At 37.0% G+C, this 19,960-nt stretch overlaps 2 protein-coding genes across 3 annotated transcripts; one reads left to right on the top strand and one right to left on the bottom strand.

Annotated features, from left to right (window-relative positions):
- The first annotated feature begins 1,703 nt into the window (after window positions 1-1,703).
- Window positions 1,704-3,207, top strand: LOC145132467 (protein BUNDLE SHEATH DEFECTIVE 2, chloroplastic-like). Of its 2 annotated transcripts, none has more exons than XM_079067249.1 (5): window positions 1,704-1,957; window positions 2,096-2,187; window positions 2,650-2,716; window positions 2,829-2,925; window positions 3,010-3,207. In XM_079067249.1, the coding sequence occupies exons 1-5, from the start codon at window positions 1,900-1,902 to the stop codon at window positions 3,095-3,097; spliced, it is 402 nt and encodes a 133-aa protein (XP_078923375.1). In that variant the 5' UTR covers window positions 1,704-1,899; the 3' UTR covers window positions 3,098-3,207. The 2 variants fall into 2 exon arrangements, with proteins under 2 accessions (XP_078923375.1, XP_078923376.1); XM_079067250.1 differs by having other exon boundaries at window positions 1,709-1,957; window positions 3,019-3,207.
- Window positions 3,208-3,258: 51 nt separating this feature from the next.
- On the bottom strand, window positions 3,259-4,714 carry LOC145132466 (heme oxygenase 1, chloroplastic-like). The gene is made up of 4 exons (XM_079067248.1): window positions 4,250-4,714; window positions 3,954-4,177; window positions 3,751-3,858; window positions 3,259-3,533 (listed from the first exon to the last, which is right to left on the bottom strand). Exons 1-4 carry the CDS (start codon window positions 4,494-4,496, stop codon window positions 3,441-3,443), a joined length of 672 nt encoding a protein of 223 aa, XP_078923374.1. The 5' UTR covers window positions 4,497-4,714; the 3' UTR covers window positions 3,259-3,440.
- Between the last annotated feature and the right edge of the window lie 15,246 nt (window positions 4,715-19,960).

Raw genomic sequence — 19,960 nt, 5'->3', positions numbered from 1 at the left:
TTTTGTGTGGTTTTAGTCCATACCCCACATGAAATGACAAATATGCCCTTAAATATATATTTGTTTTAATTTGTTTTATTTCATTTCTAATTATTCTAATTAAAAAAAAAGAAAAAAGAAAAAACCTCCCCAACCACCCCTCTTAACTCTTCCCTCTACCTTTATTTCCTGTAAATCCTAAGAGATAGAGGTTTCCCGTTGGCCCTCTTCCGCCCGGTGTCCGTCACCTTCTTCCGCCATCAGCGTTCGTCGTCCTCTTCCACTATCAACTTCTCTAAGATATGGGTCATCTCTCTCTAGCTCTCTTTCTCTCCCTTGTTGTTATGTTCTTCATCCCCAATCGCTGAAAGATCTGGCCGAAGATCTGATATGGTCGAAGATCTAATCTGGCCACCTCACTGGAACCCTTAGTGACGGAGATAAACAAATCTCGAAAGATTTAGGCTCTGAAAACCCTTGCTCTGAAAAACACCACCAACCGTCGACGAACAAGATGAGTTTGTCTGGTCGAACGACGCTAGGGCGTTGGTGGCGGCTGCTGAAAACCTTAATCGCTGAAAGATGGTGGCAACGTCATTTGGGTAGGGAAAACTCTGGTCAGAAGGGTGGTGGCGTCGTTTGAGAGGCGTCTGAACACCCCTACTTTGACGAGAAGGGCATCATCTCTGAGGATAAAGGAAGCAGTTCCGACGAGAAGAGTGGTGATCCAACTTCTGGTTATATTTTTTGACAAAAAGCTGGTGAATGGTGGTATGGTGGTCGTCGGTAGTGATGAAGTTGAGGGTGGGATTGGATATTTGTGATCGAGGGTGGTGGCAGTTGGTGGTGATGGTGGCAGATGGTGGTAGCAGTTGGTGGTGGCAGTCGGTTGTGATGGTGGCAGCCATTAGGGTTGTTATGTTCTTGATTGTGTGTGTGTGTGTTTTTTTTGTGGAAAGAGAAAGCAAAATAGGATAGGTGAGCCCTTTTTTATTTTTATTAATTAAAAACATTAAAATATATATATAAGAAAAATTAAAAAAAAACAAATATAAGGGGCATATTAGTCTTTTTAAGTTGATACGGACCAAAATCACTAAAATATTCAAAATTGGACCAGTGGTGCACCACAAAAACTTTTTAGACCAAAACCACATAATTTTGACAACTACGGAGACCATTTTTGCAATATTGTCAAAGAACAATAACCCTCTTGACCCATGAAGAGCATGAACATCATCACTTGTTGAACTCTTAAAGCCGCACAAAAATGACAAAATTCAAATGGTTAAAACCGTACCAAGCAACCGAATGCAATCAAACCACATAAAACAACCGAATAACCGCACGTTATATTAACCGCAGTATTCAATTTCTAAAATTTAAAAATTATATTTGCACCAGAAAGAACGGGTGGATGTTGGATTAAGGGGTGTTTGGCCAAGGTTATTAAAACAACTTATTAGCTTATTAGTGGTTCCACACCAGTATAAGTTACAAAAATGTTTGGATGAAAAATAATTTATTCCGGTGGATAAACTCTAACAAATCATTTTTTTATAAGTTACCTCAGCCTTACTTATTAGCTTATAAGCTAATAAACTATAAACTTTTTTTTTGCCAAACACCCCTAGCTTTCCGGTGTAGGGTTTTATACGTGAAATGGCATGAGCAACCTCCTTCACTTTGGCTCCACAAGACAAATTATTAAATTAAAGACTTTTTAAGGGACAATTTCTGTAAACAACTAAAATATCCTCTTAAAGGGGAGCAGCTTATCTTGTAGGAGAAAGAAGGGTCTCTAAAACCCACGTATGTAGCAGCACAGTGGTTTCAGTTGCAGGCCAAAGTATCAATCTTTCTTCACTCCCATCAAAATCTTAAAATTTCTACGTAATTAAACCCAAAAATCTCTTAAAAATGACTAATTCTTTGTGTTTTACTCCTCTTTCTTCCTACAAGCCACGAAACAAACCAGGTATTCTTCGCTTTCTCCTTCTTTTCTAACATCATGTGTGTGTGTTTCAGTGTATTTTGTGTGTGTAATTCGTTCAAACATCTATTCAAATATGGCGTGTGGGCACTAACGAGTAATGATATTGATAAACTTTTTTAGGATTAATTGGTGGGAACCCTAATTCTCCAAAGGTGATTTGGGTGTCTAATCAAAATCTGAAATTTAGAAGATTTCATAGTTTGGAAGCTAAGGTGAGGCTTCTTTTGAATCAAAGCATATTATGCTCAATTTTTAACATTCTTATTCTTCTTTTTGTACCATAATCATGCTCCTATTCCTACTCATATTCGGTATTCCCATTTCAAACAAATCATTCAATGTCGTTACCCATTTATCCTTGCTAATTTAATTTAATTCAGGAAATAACAATGGGGAAATGTTAAAATTATACAAAAATTCAACATTTTAACAAGAATCTGGTACCATAAATTGTTAAATAATATTTTCAAGATTTCTTGGAACGTAAACGCATACAATACAAGGAGTTACCAAAAGGTTTCATCGTTTTTCCATCATTCTCTTGATTGATTTATAATGTGGTCTTTGTATAGTTTTATAAATTATAATCAACAAAAAACGATATTCCCTTTTCGTTTTATTATAAAAGTTTGAAACTTTATCTTAATCTTTAGATTTTCTGTTTCATTTAACAGGCTACCGATGACACAAAAAGCACCACCAAGGTGAATAGCATAGTTTGTGGTGATTGCGATGGAAATGGTAAGTTTTTCACAAAATGTTCCTTTTTCCATTTTAGGAAATGGTAAGTTTTTTATTTTACTTTTTTGGGTTAATTTTTTTAGTAATTTAAACCCTCAATTTACAAATTTAGGCGCAATACAATGTACACAATGTGAAGGAAAAGGAGTCAACACTAAAGATCACTTCAATGGACAATTCAAAGCTGGTGGTTTGTGTTGGCTTTGCAGGTATTTGGTTATATTCTTGTAGATCATGTGATTTGTTTCAAGAAAATTGATTCTTTTTCTCAAATTTTATTTTCAAAATTTCATTTATGCAAGGGGTAAAAAGGAGATTCTTTGTGGTGGTTGCAATGGAGCCGGTTTTAGAGGTGGATTCATGAGCTCCTTTGATGAATAAACAAACTATCACTTTATTATGTTTATAGAAATAGAAATTCAAGAAACGGATTTTTTTTTTTTGTTCTTTTAATGATCTTAAATCATGTATATCAATATAATTTTGTTCCATATGAGTGTCATTCGTTTCTTGAAATTAACACGTACAATCCAAGAAACCACTTACACATAAAAGGTTATTATAGATTTACAAATTGAAGGCGTTACATTTTTTTGGTTATTTGAGTTATTAGAAGCGTTGATACAAGAAAAAGATTATATACAAAGAAACATTTGGAAATTACACTTTTTACATGAGAATCAAAGAACATTAAAAGCAACAAATTTTCAAGCTTCTTTCATGATCATGCCAATATCAAATGCAGAATATCGCCATTGAATTCAAATGATTTCTCGGTTTCTTCAAAACAATGATTCTTCTCTTCTCTTGTCCAATTCTGATTAAACCATGAGAAAATGCATTAGATCATATTAAGAATAAGAACACCCTTTGACTTTGAAGGTCAAACTAGGTAAATTTATCATCCATTGTTTCCGAATTGACACAATCAACATAAATTTCATTACATCGTTCAAAATTCGATTAAAAAAACGTGTATGATTTGTATAAAACTCGAAGTTGAAAATTATTGAGTTTGATTTTGGAAAACTTACCTCTGCAACTCTATTTAATTTCTCCCTAACATTCTGCAATAATTGGGGAAGATCACCATCCCATTTATAGAACTCCAGTTCTTTCCCATTCAAGATCTTTGCAGCAACCTACATTAAATTTCGAAAAGAAAGAAGAATAAATATGGAATTAAATTCTTGATTTTAATTTTTTAAACCTGAATAAAAGTCATCCATGATCAAACCTTTCTTCCGATCATCCGACCACCGGCAGTGTGTGCGAAGTAGGTGTTATAAAAATGGCAGATGAACGCTTGCGGATCTTTCTTTGATAATTCTTCGATATAAATCGAGTAATTGATCCCAGGTGATAAAGGTTCAGGAACAATATGACCTTGTTCTTTAAACCATTCTAAATCGATCGCCAAATTTCCCGCCCTTTCGAGTCCAGTGTTCCTAAATTCAGCATCTGAATCGCAAAAAAAGCATCAAGGATCTGTAATTAATAAGGAAGATTAACTTATTCGATTGAAAAACTTACATTCAGGAAAATCGGCTTTATCAAGAATCTTGTCAAGAGTATCGTAAACCAGTTTACTATCCACCAAGAACTTCAAATACCCATCAATGGTGGGCTCCCATTTACGCCATGGTTTTCCTTGCGTTTCTTTTTCTCCATCTTTCGCTTGATCTTGAGTATGCAATTTCATCGCTACAGACCTCATTTCATCCACAAACCCGCCGGTGTACCTCTTCGAAGTCCTCTCCTCCGCCGCCGTCACCACCATTTTCTTGGACTTAGAGACGATCTTTTGGTTAGAATTTGAGATGGGTGTTCTGGAAATCGGAGTTTAAACGTATGATACAAATTGGGATTTCTGTGAAAGGAATTGCGGTTAAGAAATGGAAGATGATTGAGTGTAAAATTGGATAATTCCTAAATGTCGACACAACTAGAGTCTATATAAAATTTAAAAAAAAAAATGAGAAAGGTGGTTGATTTGTGAATCATTGCTTTTATAAAAGGTGATCTTGAAGATAAAAGAGAAGACTTTAAGAATAAAATAATGAAATCTTGAATCATTGTTTGGATATTGTTTGGAATTTGCATATGGCGTTATCATCAATTGAGTATATTATTACAATTTTTAAATTATGTGAAAAAAACAAAGACAGGGTCGTCAAAAAAATTTATGAATAAAGAATGTGTATGGACGGGGTTTTTGCTTACCTGTATTTTTTTATTTTATTTTTTTTATACGTATCTCTCAAACTGTTTTGTGTATTTTTTTTAAAATTAAATTATATGTATATCACATGAATTGATAATTTATGTGAACAAGAGGAATACATATAATATCATTTTTTTTAATTGAGAGCATTGCTCATACATTATGCCACTTAAGAATTACAATGTATTGTATTTGGCAATATCATTTATAAAAACACTAACATGGATACAACATAACAGAGTTGTACATGGTCCTAAAAAACCATGTTTGGAAGTGCTTCGAATAAACTTCTCTCCAACATCATGCCATAGTTGAAGTCAACAAGGTCCAAAAATAGCATGATATCAAAGTTTGGTCCGGAAGTCATTTGGTTTGGACTTGATGATTCCCAATTCTAAAGGGGCTTTCCCTACTAAGATCTAGTATTAGTTACATAAAAACGGATGTCAAACTACTTTCAACTTTCAAGGGAAGTGATCACCCAAATTCTCGAAAATCAAGTTAGAAAACAATATAAACAATAATATGAGACTATGAGTAAATGAGTGTAGATGATAATCTAAGCTCTAAGACAATTTTTAATGTATTAACGCGAGCCCCAATAATCGACGCTACGACCGTAAATGCATCCCTAATCACGACGCTTCATCGGACGTCGAATGGTAACTTATATGGAAGATATCATGTCGGGATAGTAATTACATTATCTTTGTATATACCTCTCCTTGGTATATATCATCGAATGATCTATATATATATATTTACAAGATATTTGGACAACATAATAACTAAGTATAGTGTATATCATAAATCTTGTCTAGCATAACTCCTAAGTACTTAAGGTTCCTAGGGATTTGGCAATTATAACATCTAGGTAATACCTACTCCAAGATTATCGGGTATTATATCCTTTAGACATAGATCATAGCTTAAATCTAGACACAATATCTATAATTATACTATCCTAAGGCATCTAGCTTATTATAAAAATGACTTAATATTTATAAAATAAATATTTTTATAAAATCATTTGTTAAGCATGTACACCCCCCCTGAAAATATTTTAAAATAGTAAAATAGGGGTCGTGAACTCACTCTAGGGTTTGAAACAACTAATGTAGGGTAGAGACGAGCTCGGAACTCCTAGAACCGCTCCACGAGGTAACATACGAACCAAAGAGAAAGAGATGAGTGTTTTGAAGGTGTGTTGGATTGAATGAAACAACCCTCTATTTATAGTCGAGTTTTGGGGGTGCGCGTCGTGCCTTTCCTTTACGCGGCGTGCATTCGAACACTGTGGCTCCACAGGAAGTTGCCACATGTCCCCACCCTACTCAGCCACGTCACTCGCAATCTGTTCGAATCCGGTGTCAGGTGTGCGGCACGCACTTGACGCGTAAGTAAAGATTTTTCAAAAATCATTACTTCCACGTGTGTGCTCTAATCTAGACCCTCTCTATATCTATGTGACGATCTCAACGGGTACCACAACTTTTCTTTTGGTTGTTTTGGCCGGTGTTGACTTTCATTTTCGAGCGCAACAGGGGTAAGAATTAATGATTTTATAAAAATCATAACTTACTCGTATGGATCCCGATTTCGGCAAACTTTTTCCTAAAGTTTATATCTCGAGGAGTACTACGAAACTCCTTTTTGTACTTTTAGTCAAAACTCAACCAATCTCTAAGTATCGTTTCGACGTAATTAATTTTAACTACGCGGTTGATTTCTATTTTTATAAAATCCATAACTCTCTCATTCGGATTCGGATTTTTACGAATCTTATATCTTTTGAGATCACGTTAACGAGTACTATCCAAGTATGTTAACCGAATTGGAAAATGTCACAAATTTTTTATTGCTAATTTTTAGAGCCTAATGGACGACTTTTAGCAAATAAATGCAACAACATATCTGATTCTTATTATCTTAAAAAAATCGAAGATTACAATGCTTACTATTACATTTATTTTCCTATTATTTCCTAACGGTGACTAGTCACAAAATTTCTCAAGGTTGTCACAGTCTCCCCCTGTTTAGGAAATTTTGTCCTGAAATTTTACCTTGTCGATGGATTTCTTTTCGAACAAGTGAGGGTACTTGTTCTTCGTTTGGTCTTCTCTTTCCCATGTATACTCTGTTCCTCGCTTAGAGTTCCATCGTACCTTAACTATGGGAATCCAACTCTGCTTGAGTCGTTTAACCTCTCTATCCATTATTTTGACAGGTTCTTCGATGAAGTTCAACATAGGGTTAACCTGAATTTCATCAAGTAGAATGACGAGCGTATCGTTAGAAAGACATTTCTTCTTAAGATTTGACAAATGAAAGACGTTGTGCACTTTATTAAGTTCTAGAGGTAATCTGGGTTAATATGCAACTGGACCTATCCTTTCAAGGATCTCGAATGGTCTTATATATCTTGGGTTTACTTTACCTCGCCTTCCGAACATTATAACAGTTGGATTAGGTGTCTAAGCCCATAACTATAATTGATATAAATTTGAATTGATAGTAGCATAGTCCTTTTGGGTTGCCCTCAAAGCTAGAAATTGGACAGGATTATGTAGGAGATATAGAGAATGATTTATTATTTGATTAATAAATTGAAATATATAATTGGTTAATATATTATGAGAATAATATATTAATTAGAAATTATGATATTTGATTAATAATTAGTCATAAATTAATTCGAATTAATTTTGGAATTAATTGGATTAATCTATAGTACAGGGGCGGTTTGGCAATTTATTGATAGTTAAGGAAAAGGCTCTAGAACCTCCTTGAAAGAGGTTGGACTAAAACTTCTAGGGAGTGCCTAGAATTTTCGTCCAAAGGCTCTTGGATGGAGGCTTATGGGCTGCTTGGTCACCAAGCAAAGGGGTTAGGGTTTCCTCCCTTAAACCCTAGCTTTGAATCTAAGCTACCTCACCTATATAAGGAGCCTTGGCCTTCACAATTTCGGCACTCCTAACCCTAAGATACTTCTGGCCGAAATTCTCCTCCTCCCTCTCCGTAATCCTTAGTTACTAGCCTTGGGTGTGAACCATCAGAGGCACGACGCTTGTGGTGCTAGCTACCAAAGTTTTGAAGAAGAAGGATACAAGATTGTTTACAATAACAATCTAAAGGTTAGTTTTCTTATCTTATGAATCAATTTCTTCATAGGAAAGTTTTTGTATGCTAGTGTTCATAGTATGTTGCTAATAGATGAAAGACATAGATCAAACTAGGTTGTATGTGTCCTAATCAATTGAATTGTTTTGATTGTTTTCCGCTTATGACATTGTAGTTGTAACTTAGATTCACCATCAGTGGTATCAGAGACTAGGGTTTTCTTTCAGTTATTTGCACATTGGTGAATCGAAAAGGAAAACTGGTTTTGGTTTAGTCGCAGGTTACGACGTGAGCTATGAGGCTCACGGCGTGACCTCGGTCAGATCTGAAAATCTGGACCAAATCTGCCAAATCCGATTTTGCTGAATATATCATGATAATATGAATGCCTTAAAGTTATGAGATTTATATTTGACTTGATTAATTATTTTTTGATTAATATGATTGATTTTTTAAATGGTTAAATAATTAATTTAGATATTAATGGAACTTAATAATTAATGTCAAATATTATTGGGTTTATTTTAAATTTAAAATTAAAATGTTTAATTTTCGAAATTTAAAAAAAATGTAAACTAGTATTTTTGAAAAGTTTTAAAAATACACTCTTATACTATATATAACATTAAAAGTCTAATATTACTATATGTATAAGACAAGTCAGTCGAACCCCTAGAACGCCTCATTCACGAAGCCGATCTATACGAGGGGTATAAGGAAACTACCTATAAAATGGCGGTTGAATGGGTGTCCACTCTCATCCACCGCTTCTTTGATTTCTGGAGGGTCGTTAGTCGAACGAGTTTGATAGTAGAAATAATTTCTCGTTAATAAGTATAATGAGTTAAAAGGTAACTAAACATTTATTTTTTAATTCATAATCTTAGTTATTTTAGGAAAATGTGAATTTGTATGCTAACCATAAAATTTCACATTGCACTTTATAAGTCGTTAGTGGAGCGCGTGTGTTTAACAGACACACTAATAGAGACAAATAAAGAGTGGCAATGGGTGTCTCGAAAATTATCATTGATTAATGGAGCGCATGTGGCTAACCGACACATTAAAATAAGATGATAAATGACATCGAGAGTACCAATCTAATTTGCATGGTTATTCACATCTTGTTTGTGATCCTCGGTATCCCAGTCACAAATGGCAGAGCATAATCGAGATTAAACATGCCATTGAAAAGTTCAATGAAACTCAAAAGATCTAGGAATTTCTGTGACACCCAAAAATTCAAGCCAATTTAAACTTTTAAAAACATTTTAATCCATTAGGTCATTACATAGTTTGTTTTCAAAATACAGTTATCAGAGTATCCCAGTATCAAATCATAAAAGTCATAACAACGAGAGGAGCGGTACGATCATGCCTTCGCCTTCCCGCGATCACCAGAGGTACCTGAAACAACAACTGAAACTGTAAGCCTGAAAGCTTAGTGAGCTATCCCCCAAAATACCAACCACATAACCATGCCATATAACATATAACCAAACAACAAGCATAATGAGCCTTCAGCCTGACTGGACCGCCTCGCAGGCCTTCAGTCTATCTGGACCGCTCTCCGAGCCTTCGGCACGTCTGGACCACCTCGTGGGGCCTTCAGCCTATCCGGACCGCTCGCCGGGCATTCGGTCTGACTATCATACCCTCTTGGGTTTTGTAGTCTATCCGGACCGCCCTGGGTATGTTGGCCTTCAACACAAAGCAGGACCGCCTCAACCCAACACTCAAATCAAACAACATGTGCATATACATTCATAGGCTATCATAATAACAGACAAACCGATCTAACAGATCAAATAGCATAGCAACGTCCTAAACCAGGACACCGACCTACCCATGTCATATCATAGCATAATCCTGTAACTAGGATATCGACCGAACCTGATCACTAAGCATAATCATATCACCATCCTAACTAACGGGATGCGAAACAATGCACATATTATGCAATAATCAAAATACAAATCCATAAGGGCCGGCCTTGGTGCCTTAGACCCTGTTGATATAGTGAGGATAACTCACCTTGCAACTGACGTCTGAAACTAGAAAGCTCAACTCCCGGATCACCAACACGAACTCCACCACCTATAGTTACCATAAAACCCCTTTTTCATAAATCTCCGAATTACCAGAATACCCTCAGAAGTCAACTGGTCAACCCTTGGTCCAAGTCAAAGTCCACAGTCAAAGTCAACAGCCATGTTGACTCGTCGAGTCCTTCCTGAACTCGAGAAGTCGTGAAATCCTTGATTGGCTCGTCGAGTTCCCCTTTAACTCGCCGAGTTCATATGTGTCCAAGAATTGGGAGAAACCCTAGCCGACTCGCCGAGTCTTCGAACGACTCGCCGAGTTCAAGGCAATCTTCAACGAACTCGCCGAGTTGTTCATCAACTCGTCGAGTTCATGGCCATCTTCAACGGACTGGCCGAGTTGTTTATCCAACTCGCCGAGTCCTTGCAGACCTTTATCCATGCAGACGCTTTTTAAGCCATGGCAAGGTTCCAGATTACAGATCCAAGCTTCTAGGGCATGTTTATCACATAAAGTCGCAAACTTTACGTGCATGCAAAGATTTAAGACCCTTAAATGGAAAAACTAAGCTTGCAATGAAGTCTCACACTTGAGGGAAGGCTCCTACTAGGCAAGGCTGATGACTTTATGGATCTAGAGGTCAAAGGGAGTCCAGATCTGAAGTTACAACTTCAGATCTTAGCTTAAACATGGGGAGCCTTTCATTAAACCCATCCAAAAGAGGTTAAAAGAGAGATGAGCTAAAGGAACAGCTTAATACCTTCCAGAGAGTGACAACTGATGAATCTCTTAGCTCCCCACGAGTTCCTAGCCTTGATTTCCTTGCTTCCCCAAGTGTTTCCTTCTCCAAAGTTCCTCCTCCAAGCTTGAACACACCAAAGAACACACACACACACGATTTAGGGTTTGAGAGGGACAAGGGGCAGTAAAGGGGAGGCTGGGGGAGGCCAATGACCCTTTAAATAGGGCGCAAAACCCTGAAATTTAGGGTTTCGACTGCCAGCTTCTACTCGTCGAGTTCATTCTTGGACTCGGCGCATAGGTCACTAAAATACATGGACCAATCCGCTGCTACTCGGCGAGTAGGGCAACCAACTCGTCGAGTAGACCTTAGAAATCAAGGAATTTCTTATTTAAATCAATACCTGAGAATCGGGGCGTTACAATTTCTTTTAAAAACCTAATTCGTTCAAATTTCGTTTTTCGATGGTGAAATTGGTAAATCGTCATTTACCTACCTTTATATAATTTGCAATTAGATTACAACATCCATTTTCTAAGTTGTGAATTATCTAGTTGGATCTTAGCGTTGATATTTCATTGTGTGTGTTATATTGAGGATTATTGTTATCTAACTAAAATTGTCTTTCTTTTAAAGATGTCTACTCCAACTGATGCTTATGGTTCCTCCTCCTCCTCCTCCTCCAACAACTCCTCCTTGTTGAACATCTGCTCTAAGGTGCAATTGGATGGCACCAACTATAATGATTGGATGCACAACATTAAAATGACCCATCATTTTGAGGACAAGGAATATGTCCTCGAGAGACCATTAGATGAGATCGACGAAGAGAAGGCCACTCCTGAAGAAATGGTCGCCTATAAGAAACACTATAATGATGCCACAAAAGTTGTGTGCATCATGGTGGCCACAATGACTCCAAATTTGCAAAGCACTATGAGGATTAATGGTCGTACGAGATGAACAAGTACCTTATGGAGTAATACCATAAGCAAGCTCGTCAGGAAAAGTACGAGGTGGTAAAGTCCCTCATTTCTAGCAAGATGAAGGAGGGAGAGTCTGTTAGTAGCCACATTCAGAGAATGCAACGATACGTGGATAGGCTCATCAAGCTGAATGTGAATTTTGATGAAGAGTTGGTAATTGACATTGTGTTGAACTCTTTGCCTAGTTGTTATGATCAGTTCATATTGACCTATCATTTAAACAATAATGAAACTACTTTGTCTCAATTTCACAACCTCTTTCAAACAGCTGAAGCAGGAATGAAGGAAAAAGTATTGCCTCCACTCCTTCTAGTGCTCCTGTTCTGGCCATAGGGCAAGGGAAAAGGAAAAAGAGGAAAGGTCCTCCCAAGAAAAACTGGAAGGGAAAGTCCCAAGCTAGGCCGTCAAGTACAAGACCCAAAAATCTAGTTCTGATCTTCCCCCTGTCTCTGACCCCAAAGAGGCCACTTGCTTCTACTACAATGACAAGGGGAATTGGAAATGAAGCTGCCCAAAATACTTGCAAGATATCAAGGATGGCAAGGTGTAGCCAACCTCATCAGATATTTACAATATCTTATCTAATAACTCATCATATTTTCGTTCTTGGGTCCTTGATACAGGATGTGGATTTCACATTTGGTTTGATTTGCAGGGGCTAAAAAGAAGTGAGGATGTGGAGCATGGAAGGATGAACTTAATCATGGGGAATAGGTGATCTTCACCTATCACCAAGATTGGAGTTTATGGATTAGTGCTTAGTAGTGGGTTAGGATTAGATTTAATAATCTGTTTCTTCTCGTCAGAGATGACACGCAACATCATTTCTTTTCACGCATTGTTTAAACATGGTTTTAGATATTCTTTTGATGATGAGAATGGTTTTATTTATGCTTATAAAAATGGTGTTTTTTATTTTGAAGCTTTACATTGTGATGGAGTGTATGAAACTGTGATGATTGTAGACAATGTATGTAATAGTGTTTTTCAAATTGATTCGTCTAATGGTATAGACAAAGCATGCTTGTGGCATTGTCGTCTTGGACACGTAATCGAACCTTGTTGGACATGGTTCGTTCCATGATGAGTCGATCTTCTCTTCCAATCTCATTTTGGTGGTATGCCTTAGAGACTGCCGCCTACATTCTTAATCTTGTCCCAACTAAGAAGGTTGCAAAAACACCTCAAGAAATGTGCACATGGAAAGTTCCCTCGTTAGCACATATCAAGGTTTGGGGTTGTGAAGCTTTCGTTAGACAAGAGACTCACGATAAGCTTGAACCTCGAAGTGAGAGATATATTTTCATCAGCTATCCATGGAAGTCCTTTGGATATTTGTTATGCAGACCTAGTGAGAACATGGTCTTTGTAGCACGAAGGGGAGTCTTTCGCGAGAGAGCTTATATGTAAAGAGGACAGTGGGAGTACAATTGATCTTTAAGAGATTCATGAATCAAGCAATGAAGGAACCTCTAAAGACGCTAGGGCTCAACCTGAGGAAGAAGTTCTGGTTGAACTAGTTGATGAGTCATTACCTCTTAGGCGTTACAGTAGAGTTAAAATGTCATCTGAGTTTTATGGTTTCCATATTACTATAGATGGTGATACGTTTATCAGTGACAGTACACTGGTAAATTTGGATGAACCTTCCAACTACAAGGAAGCAATGGCAAACCCTGAGGCTGCCAAATGGCAAGAGGCAATGGACAGCGAGATCAAGTCCATGTATGACAACCAAGTTTGGAATTTCGTTGATAATGTACCAGGTCGTAAGACAGTTGGGTGCAAATGGATCTTCAAGAAGAAGACCGACATGGATGGAAAGGTACACACTTTCAAGGCTCGACTGGTTGCGAAAGACTTTACTCAAACCCCATGGGTTGACTATGATGATACCTTCTCACCAGTAGCTAAGATAAAATCTATTAGGGTAATGTTAGTCATAGTTGCGTTTCATGACTATGAAATTTGGCAGATGGATATCAAAACCACTTTCCTTAATGGGAAGTTGGTTGAGGATGTTTACATGAGTCAGCCATAGGGTTTTGTGGATGCAAAGTATCCAAATAGAGTGCGTAAGCTTTAGAAATTAATCTATAGATTGAAACAAGCTTCTCGCAGATGGAATCTTTGTTTTGACGAGAAGGTCAAAGAGTTTGGCTTCTCTAGAAGTGAAGATGAATCTTGTGTATATGTCAAAGATAGTGGGAGTGCAGTAACCTTCCTGGTATTGTATGTTGATGACATACTTCTTATAGGAAACGACATTCTAAATTTGCAAGAGGTTAAGTCTTGGGTTGGAAAGTGTTTCGGTATGAAGGATCTGGGAGAGGCTGCTTATATTCTAGGAATAAAGATTTTGAGAGACAGGAGTAAAAGGCTAATAGGACTTAGTCAAAGTACATACTTGGAAAAAGTAATAAAACGTTTTAGTATGGAAAATTCCAAGAAAGGAGAACTGCCTATACAGGGTAATACCTGTCACACCCGGCCGTCGGCTAAAACATCGGGCGGTGTAAGGTCATTCCTAGTATCACAGTTATATAACATATATTGAACAGTACAAAAGAGTTTTATAAACTACATACCTCTATTGATAATAGAAAGTTAAATTAATCCAGCTTATCAAGTTCCTGAAAACATATGCATTTTAAAAATACGTCAACATAAAGTTGGTGAGTCCATAGGTTTTGACTCGGAGTAAAAATAGTACTTTTTCCCAGTTTGAAAAGTATAAAACATAGTTTGAAAATATCATTCTGACTCATACTTGTTTCTAACAAATAGTATATATATATCCTAGGTATAATGGTTTACTTAGTAGTATACCTATAAGTTTCATATATTATGCATGTAAGTGTTTGTAATCCCATACAAACGAAGATTACTACGTATAAATCTTATTTCAATTCTATACGAGTATAACCGCTACGTATAAATCTTATTTCAATTCTATACGACTATGACCGCTACGTATAAATCTGATTTCAATTCCATACGAGTAAAATTGGTACGTATAAATCTTATTTCAATTATATACGAGTAAACTGCTACGTATAAATCTTATTTCAACTCTATATGAGTAAAACCTCTACGTATAAATCTTATTTCAATTCTATACGAGTATGACCGCTACGTATAAATCTTATTTCAATTTTATACGAGTATAACCGCTACGTATAAATCTTATTTCAATGAATAAGTAATATACCTACAATTTCCTTATTCCTAGAGTATAAGTGTTTGGGAAACTTATACTTAACATTAATACTTATATATCGACAAAGTATAATGCTTCTAAAATTGTGCTACCATGAGTCCATAACCGCTGCTAATACGACGCCACTGCCTTTAAATGGTTCTACAAGTATCGCACCTTGTGATAGATTTCCACACGCTTCATCGACGTCGGAATAGAATAAATTGGGCAAGTTTGTCACCCGAAAAACGTTGGGTTGTAGCTAGCAACCACGGGTGGGGTGGTCAACCCGCATAGATCTACACCCAACTTCGTCGTTGGAACAGTGGGCAAGTTCTTCACCCGAAAAACATTGGGCTGTTGCTAGCAACCACGGGTGGGGTGTTAACCCGCATAAATCTATACACACAACTTCCTCGCTCACATGGGATTAACGGTTACGGTCAGAGGACTTCCACTAAGATTTCCAGTCCTAGTTGATGAATATAATAGCTCATGTAGACTTTGTCGACCTCCTATGCTTCTAATAGTGAAATCATATTCGTGTCTAAAACCCTAAGTTACTAGACTATGCTTTAAACGTTAATCCTAATTTCTATAACACTTAGGGAGTACAACAACTATAACTTGAAGTAAAACCAGGTTTTATCTAACATAAAACTAATAATAACAACATACTTAACAATTAGTATATATAGAACTCCCGAATATGCTCCGGGACTATATCGTACATAATATATATATATATATATATATATATATATATATATATAGAACTCTCGAGTATAACTCAGGGTCTACATTAGTATAATCTATGATAATAACATGCTAATCAAGTTTACGATAGTTGTATGTTTTCAAAATATCATATACAAAACAACTATATCCCGGTTAATATAATTATATATGTTGATACGAATATACTATCATATAGACATAATATTAACTTATATACAATATTTAGCATGCGTTTTCTCCCAAAAACATTAAAAGTGGGGCCGTGAAACTCACCCTAGTAGCGTGATTTTATGAAATCTAGTTGGAAACGGTTAGCGGTTCGTGATCGTCTGGCTCGGGACGTAGAATGCCTTTAGAAAATGTGAGAGAGAGAAGAGATTTAGGTGTAAGGAAGCTTAGGGTCGAACTTGCTATTTATAAGCTGTCCAAGACAAGTACACATCGTGGGCTTTATGTCCACGTCATGAATCTGAGCTGCATCACCTCGTAGACATGCCATTTGGGTCCTAGCTTCGGAAGGTGTCACGATACTGATTTCATGTCGTGGCATTTATGTCCACATCATGGAGTTTCAACACCTCACTTCCGTAGGCTTGCCATCTGCATACTAGCATTGAGAGGTGTTTTAAATCACTTTCACGTCGTGGACCTTATCTCCATCTCGTGGAGCCTGGCTGATTTAGGGTTTCTGCCACGTGTGATGTTCTTAGACTGCTATATCTTCGGAAGGTCATAACTTTTGCATATGAACACCGTTTTTGACGTTCTTTTTATCCACGCGTAGGTATTTACGAGTACTACAACTATCTATTAGATTCCTATGGCTAACTCTTACTATATTTTAATTTCTTCTAATTATAGAGATTTATAGTGTTAGAGTTTATCATAACTTCTTCACGCGAAGTCAGATTTAGACTTTCTATATATTTTTGGAATCATATGGACGTGTACTTTGATTTATACTATAAGGTAGGTATGAAACTTCATAATTGTGTTAGAATTTTCCATGAACTACAAAGTAAGCTTATTATATTATAATCATATGCTACTGTTGTTGACCTATTTCGACTGGTGTTATATTCTCCCCCTGTTAAAGTAATTTCGTCCCGAAATTTATTTTGTACCAGATACCACCGAAGGGTCCTGGATAGCTTTCCTCCTTCCTATTACGAATGCCCTGCCGTGAGCATTACCTCCCTGGTTCCTCCATTTTGGACACTCCCTTCTGAAGTGTCCAACTTCTCCACACTCGTAACATGTTCTTTCTACACCAAAGTTTGTTCCTGCATTTGTTTCCTAATTTACTGTTGCAGGTGTCATGCTTCTGCAATAGTTAACTATGTGTCCCTTCTTTTTATACTTCGTGCAAACAATACAATCACCTAAGTGATGACGGTTGCACCGATTACACCATGGATGATTTCCTTCATATTGCTTTGGTGGTGTGAGTGTTGTTGTTGTTGTTGTAGCAGCATAAATATTTGCGACTTCTTGTCTTTTCTCAGACTATTTTCTGGGATTCTTCCCATTAAATTTGCGCTTGTACGTTCCAGATTCGGGAGACTCAGCTTTTGTGACCATAAATCCCACTTGGATTTATGTGCTGGTTAGCTGATGAGCTATGCGCTTTGTACTGTCATATGTTGCAGGCTTTGATGCGATCACCATTCATTTTATTTGTGATGATAGACCCCAGATATATCGCTCGATCTTCTTGTATTTCGGGCTTACAAGTGCTGGACACATTACTGCAAGGTCATTGAATCTAGCGGTATAAGCATTTATCTCTGAACCCTTCATTGTAAGGTTCCACAGTTCTTGTTCTAGCTTTTGTATTTCCTCCCAAGGGCAATACTCCTCTACTAGCATCATCTTCAACTCCTCCCATTTCATGGAATTTGCAGCATTAATTCCCATTGTATTTTCATGGTTGTTCCACCATGTTAACGCCGCATCAGCGAAAGTACATGCTGCAAATCATACTTTACAATCATCTGGACAGAAGCTTATTTGAAAGACGGATTCTGTCTTTTCAATCCACCTGGTCAAATTAATGGCTCCTTAAGTTCCATGGAAGCTCTTTGGTTTGCAATTCATAAAGTTTTTTTAGGTACACATTCTGGCGGTTCCTACATTGCCTTCATTCCTAATTCCACCTATTATGACATTAGCTAGAGCTGCAGCTATTCTCTGAGCTATAATTTCTTCAAGTTCTGCTGAATTTATTGAGGGGTTTATTTCCGGTGGTGGTGGTTGTGTTTGTAGTTCTGATTGTTGGTTAAGGTTTACCCGAGCGCTACTTCTTATAGGCATTTTTATTTATTTCCTATTATAGATAGTAAGACTATTATGAGTTTTACGAAGTATTTTAATTAGTCATTAAGTTACGAGAGTTAATGACCTCAATTATTCTTCAAGGTATAGGGCATAGTGGACGACACTATTTGGCACATGATTATTGTAATATATGCTTCATATTTATTACTAGTGGTTACACCAGTTTATGATAGGTTTATATAAGAAAAGTTTCTAAAAAACAAAATTTCCAAGGTTTACTACACCCTTGCTAGAAACTTTTTCCCTATTACCTTAACTAGTCTGATTTTTGTCTCTTATCTTACACAACCACTAGTTCTACTATATCTACCAGTATCCTAAGTGATGGCCTAGTACGTCAGTGACATGAGTCACTTGCTTCTCAAGTGCATGATTTCTCTGCTCAAGCTCTCCAGTACGTTCCTCGTTTTCTCGAGGTTTGATTGTAGAGTTCTAGTTCTGCAATCCTTGCATCGTGAGTAATCATATCGTTATAAGCGAAATTAATGCGGTGATGGACATCCATCACTGCCTCTTGATCTCGTGTTCTCTGTCCTTCTAGCCCCCTCATCCTTCCCGAAAGATGAGTAGTCTTCCCTTCGATAATTTCCATCTTGTTTTTGATTCTCACACTTTTCTCAAACAACTGAGATAAAGTCTCATCTTCGGAAGAAGCTGAGAGATATGGCCGGGATGATTGACCAGTCTCATACTTGTTAGCAGCTCTCTTTTCTGCTACCCACCTATCAACCGTTTTTGCAATCCTTTCACGTTCATCTTGAACTCTATGGGTGCCCGAAGATGTCCCTTTTGGATTCTTCTTAATCCTTATCCATTTTGGTATGGACTTACGAGCTGTGCGTTTCATCTTCGCTCCTCCTGGAAATTGACGATAAAGGGTGTTCATTGTGGGTAAGGAAGATGCCACCGATTCTATCTCTTCCATTGGCTCGCTTTCTTCCTATTCATTGGAAGGTAAATGTGCTCCATCGTCAGAAGGTATCGGGTTGAAATTAGTTGGGTTCATAGGGTATTAAGGATCATCTGCCAAAAGAGGGGATGGAATATATTGTTTTTCATCCGTATCCTCTAAGATTATCCATCTTCGAGACTGGGGAATGTAGAATTCCTATTTTGATTCACCAAGTATTTAGTCTACCAAATATTACTTCCAATTTGATTAGTTAATATGATCTGATCATAATAAAATCTAGTTGTGCACCTACACCTAGTTGTGATAGGATCTACGCACATATAAACTTTAGTTGGGATATTTGATCTAAATCCTTGAGATCAAAAGTATTCCGGGTGTTTTAGGTGTATTTTTATCAATGGTTTGAGTCTTTATATATGACTCTATATTTCTTATTTGTTGTATTCATGCTTTATTAATTATTGTTTGTTACTTCAGGTCTATCTGATAAGGCACCGGCCAGTCAGGACAGTCAAAAAGGCAAGATCATTTTAGCATATAGTCGTTCTGAAATCCAACAACCCAAAGCGACGTGTCTATACTGTCACCGCTCCCGTAAGTAGTCCTTCAGCAGAATAATTAATAATACTTTTTATTGTAGTCTAAGAGATATACCTAAACCTAATAGAGTAAGTCGTATACTATAGTCGTACTTTCCTAAGAAAGTACCAGTTCTCTATAGTCAATAGCTCTGATACCAATCTGTCACACCCCGGTGTAACGCCTGGTTCTTGTTATGAATTTAACTCATTAATTTATTTGTTTTGAAAGGGTAAATCGACGAGTTGGTGGCCCTAACTCGTCGAGTAGAGGGTAGAATATACGCGGGGTTTAAGCTATCCACTCGACGAGTCAAGAGCCCTCGACTCGGCGAGTAGGTCGGCCAAAGTGAAACCATAATTT

The sequence above is a fragment of the Lactuca virosa genome, chromosome 8, assembly GCF_052849685.1.
Source record: "Lactuca virosa cultivar CGN04683 chromosome 8, Lactuca_virosa_CGN04683_v6, whole genome shotgun sequence".
NCBI classification, from domain to species: domain Eukaryota; kingdom Viridiplantae; phylum Streptophyta; class Magnoliopsida; order Asterales; family Asteraceae; genus Lactuca; species Lactuca virosa.
The sequence above is the reverse complement of the archived record's forward strand: the minus strand, read 5'-3'. Positions and strand labels throughout refer to the sequence as shown.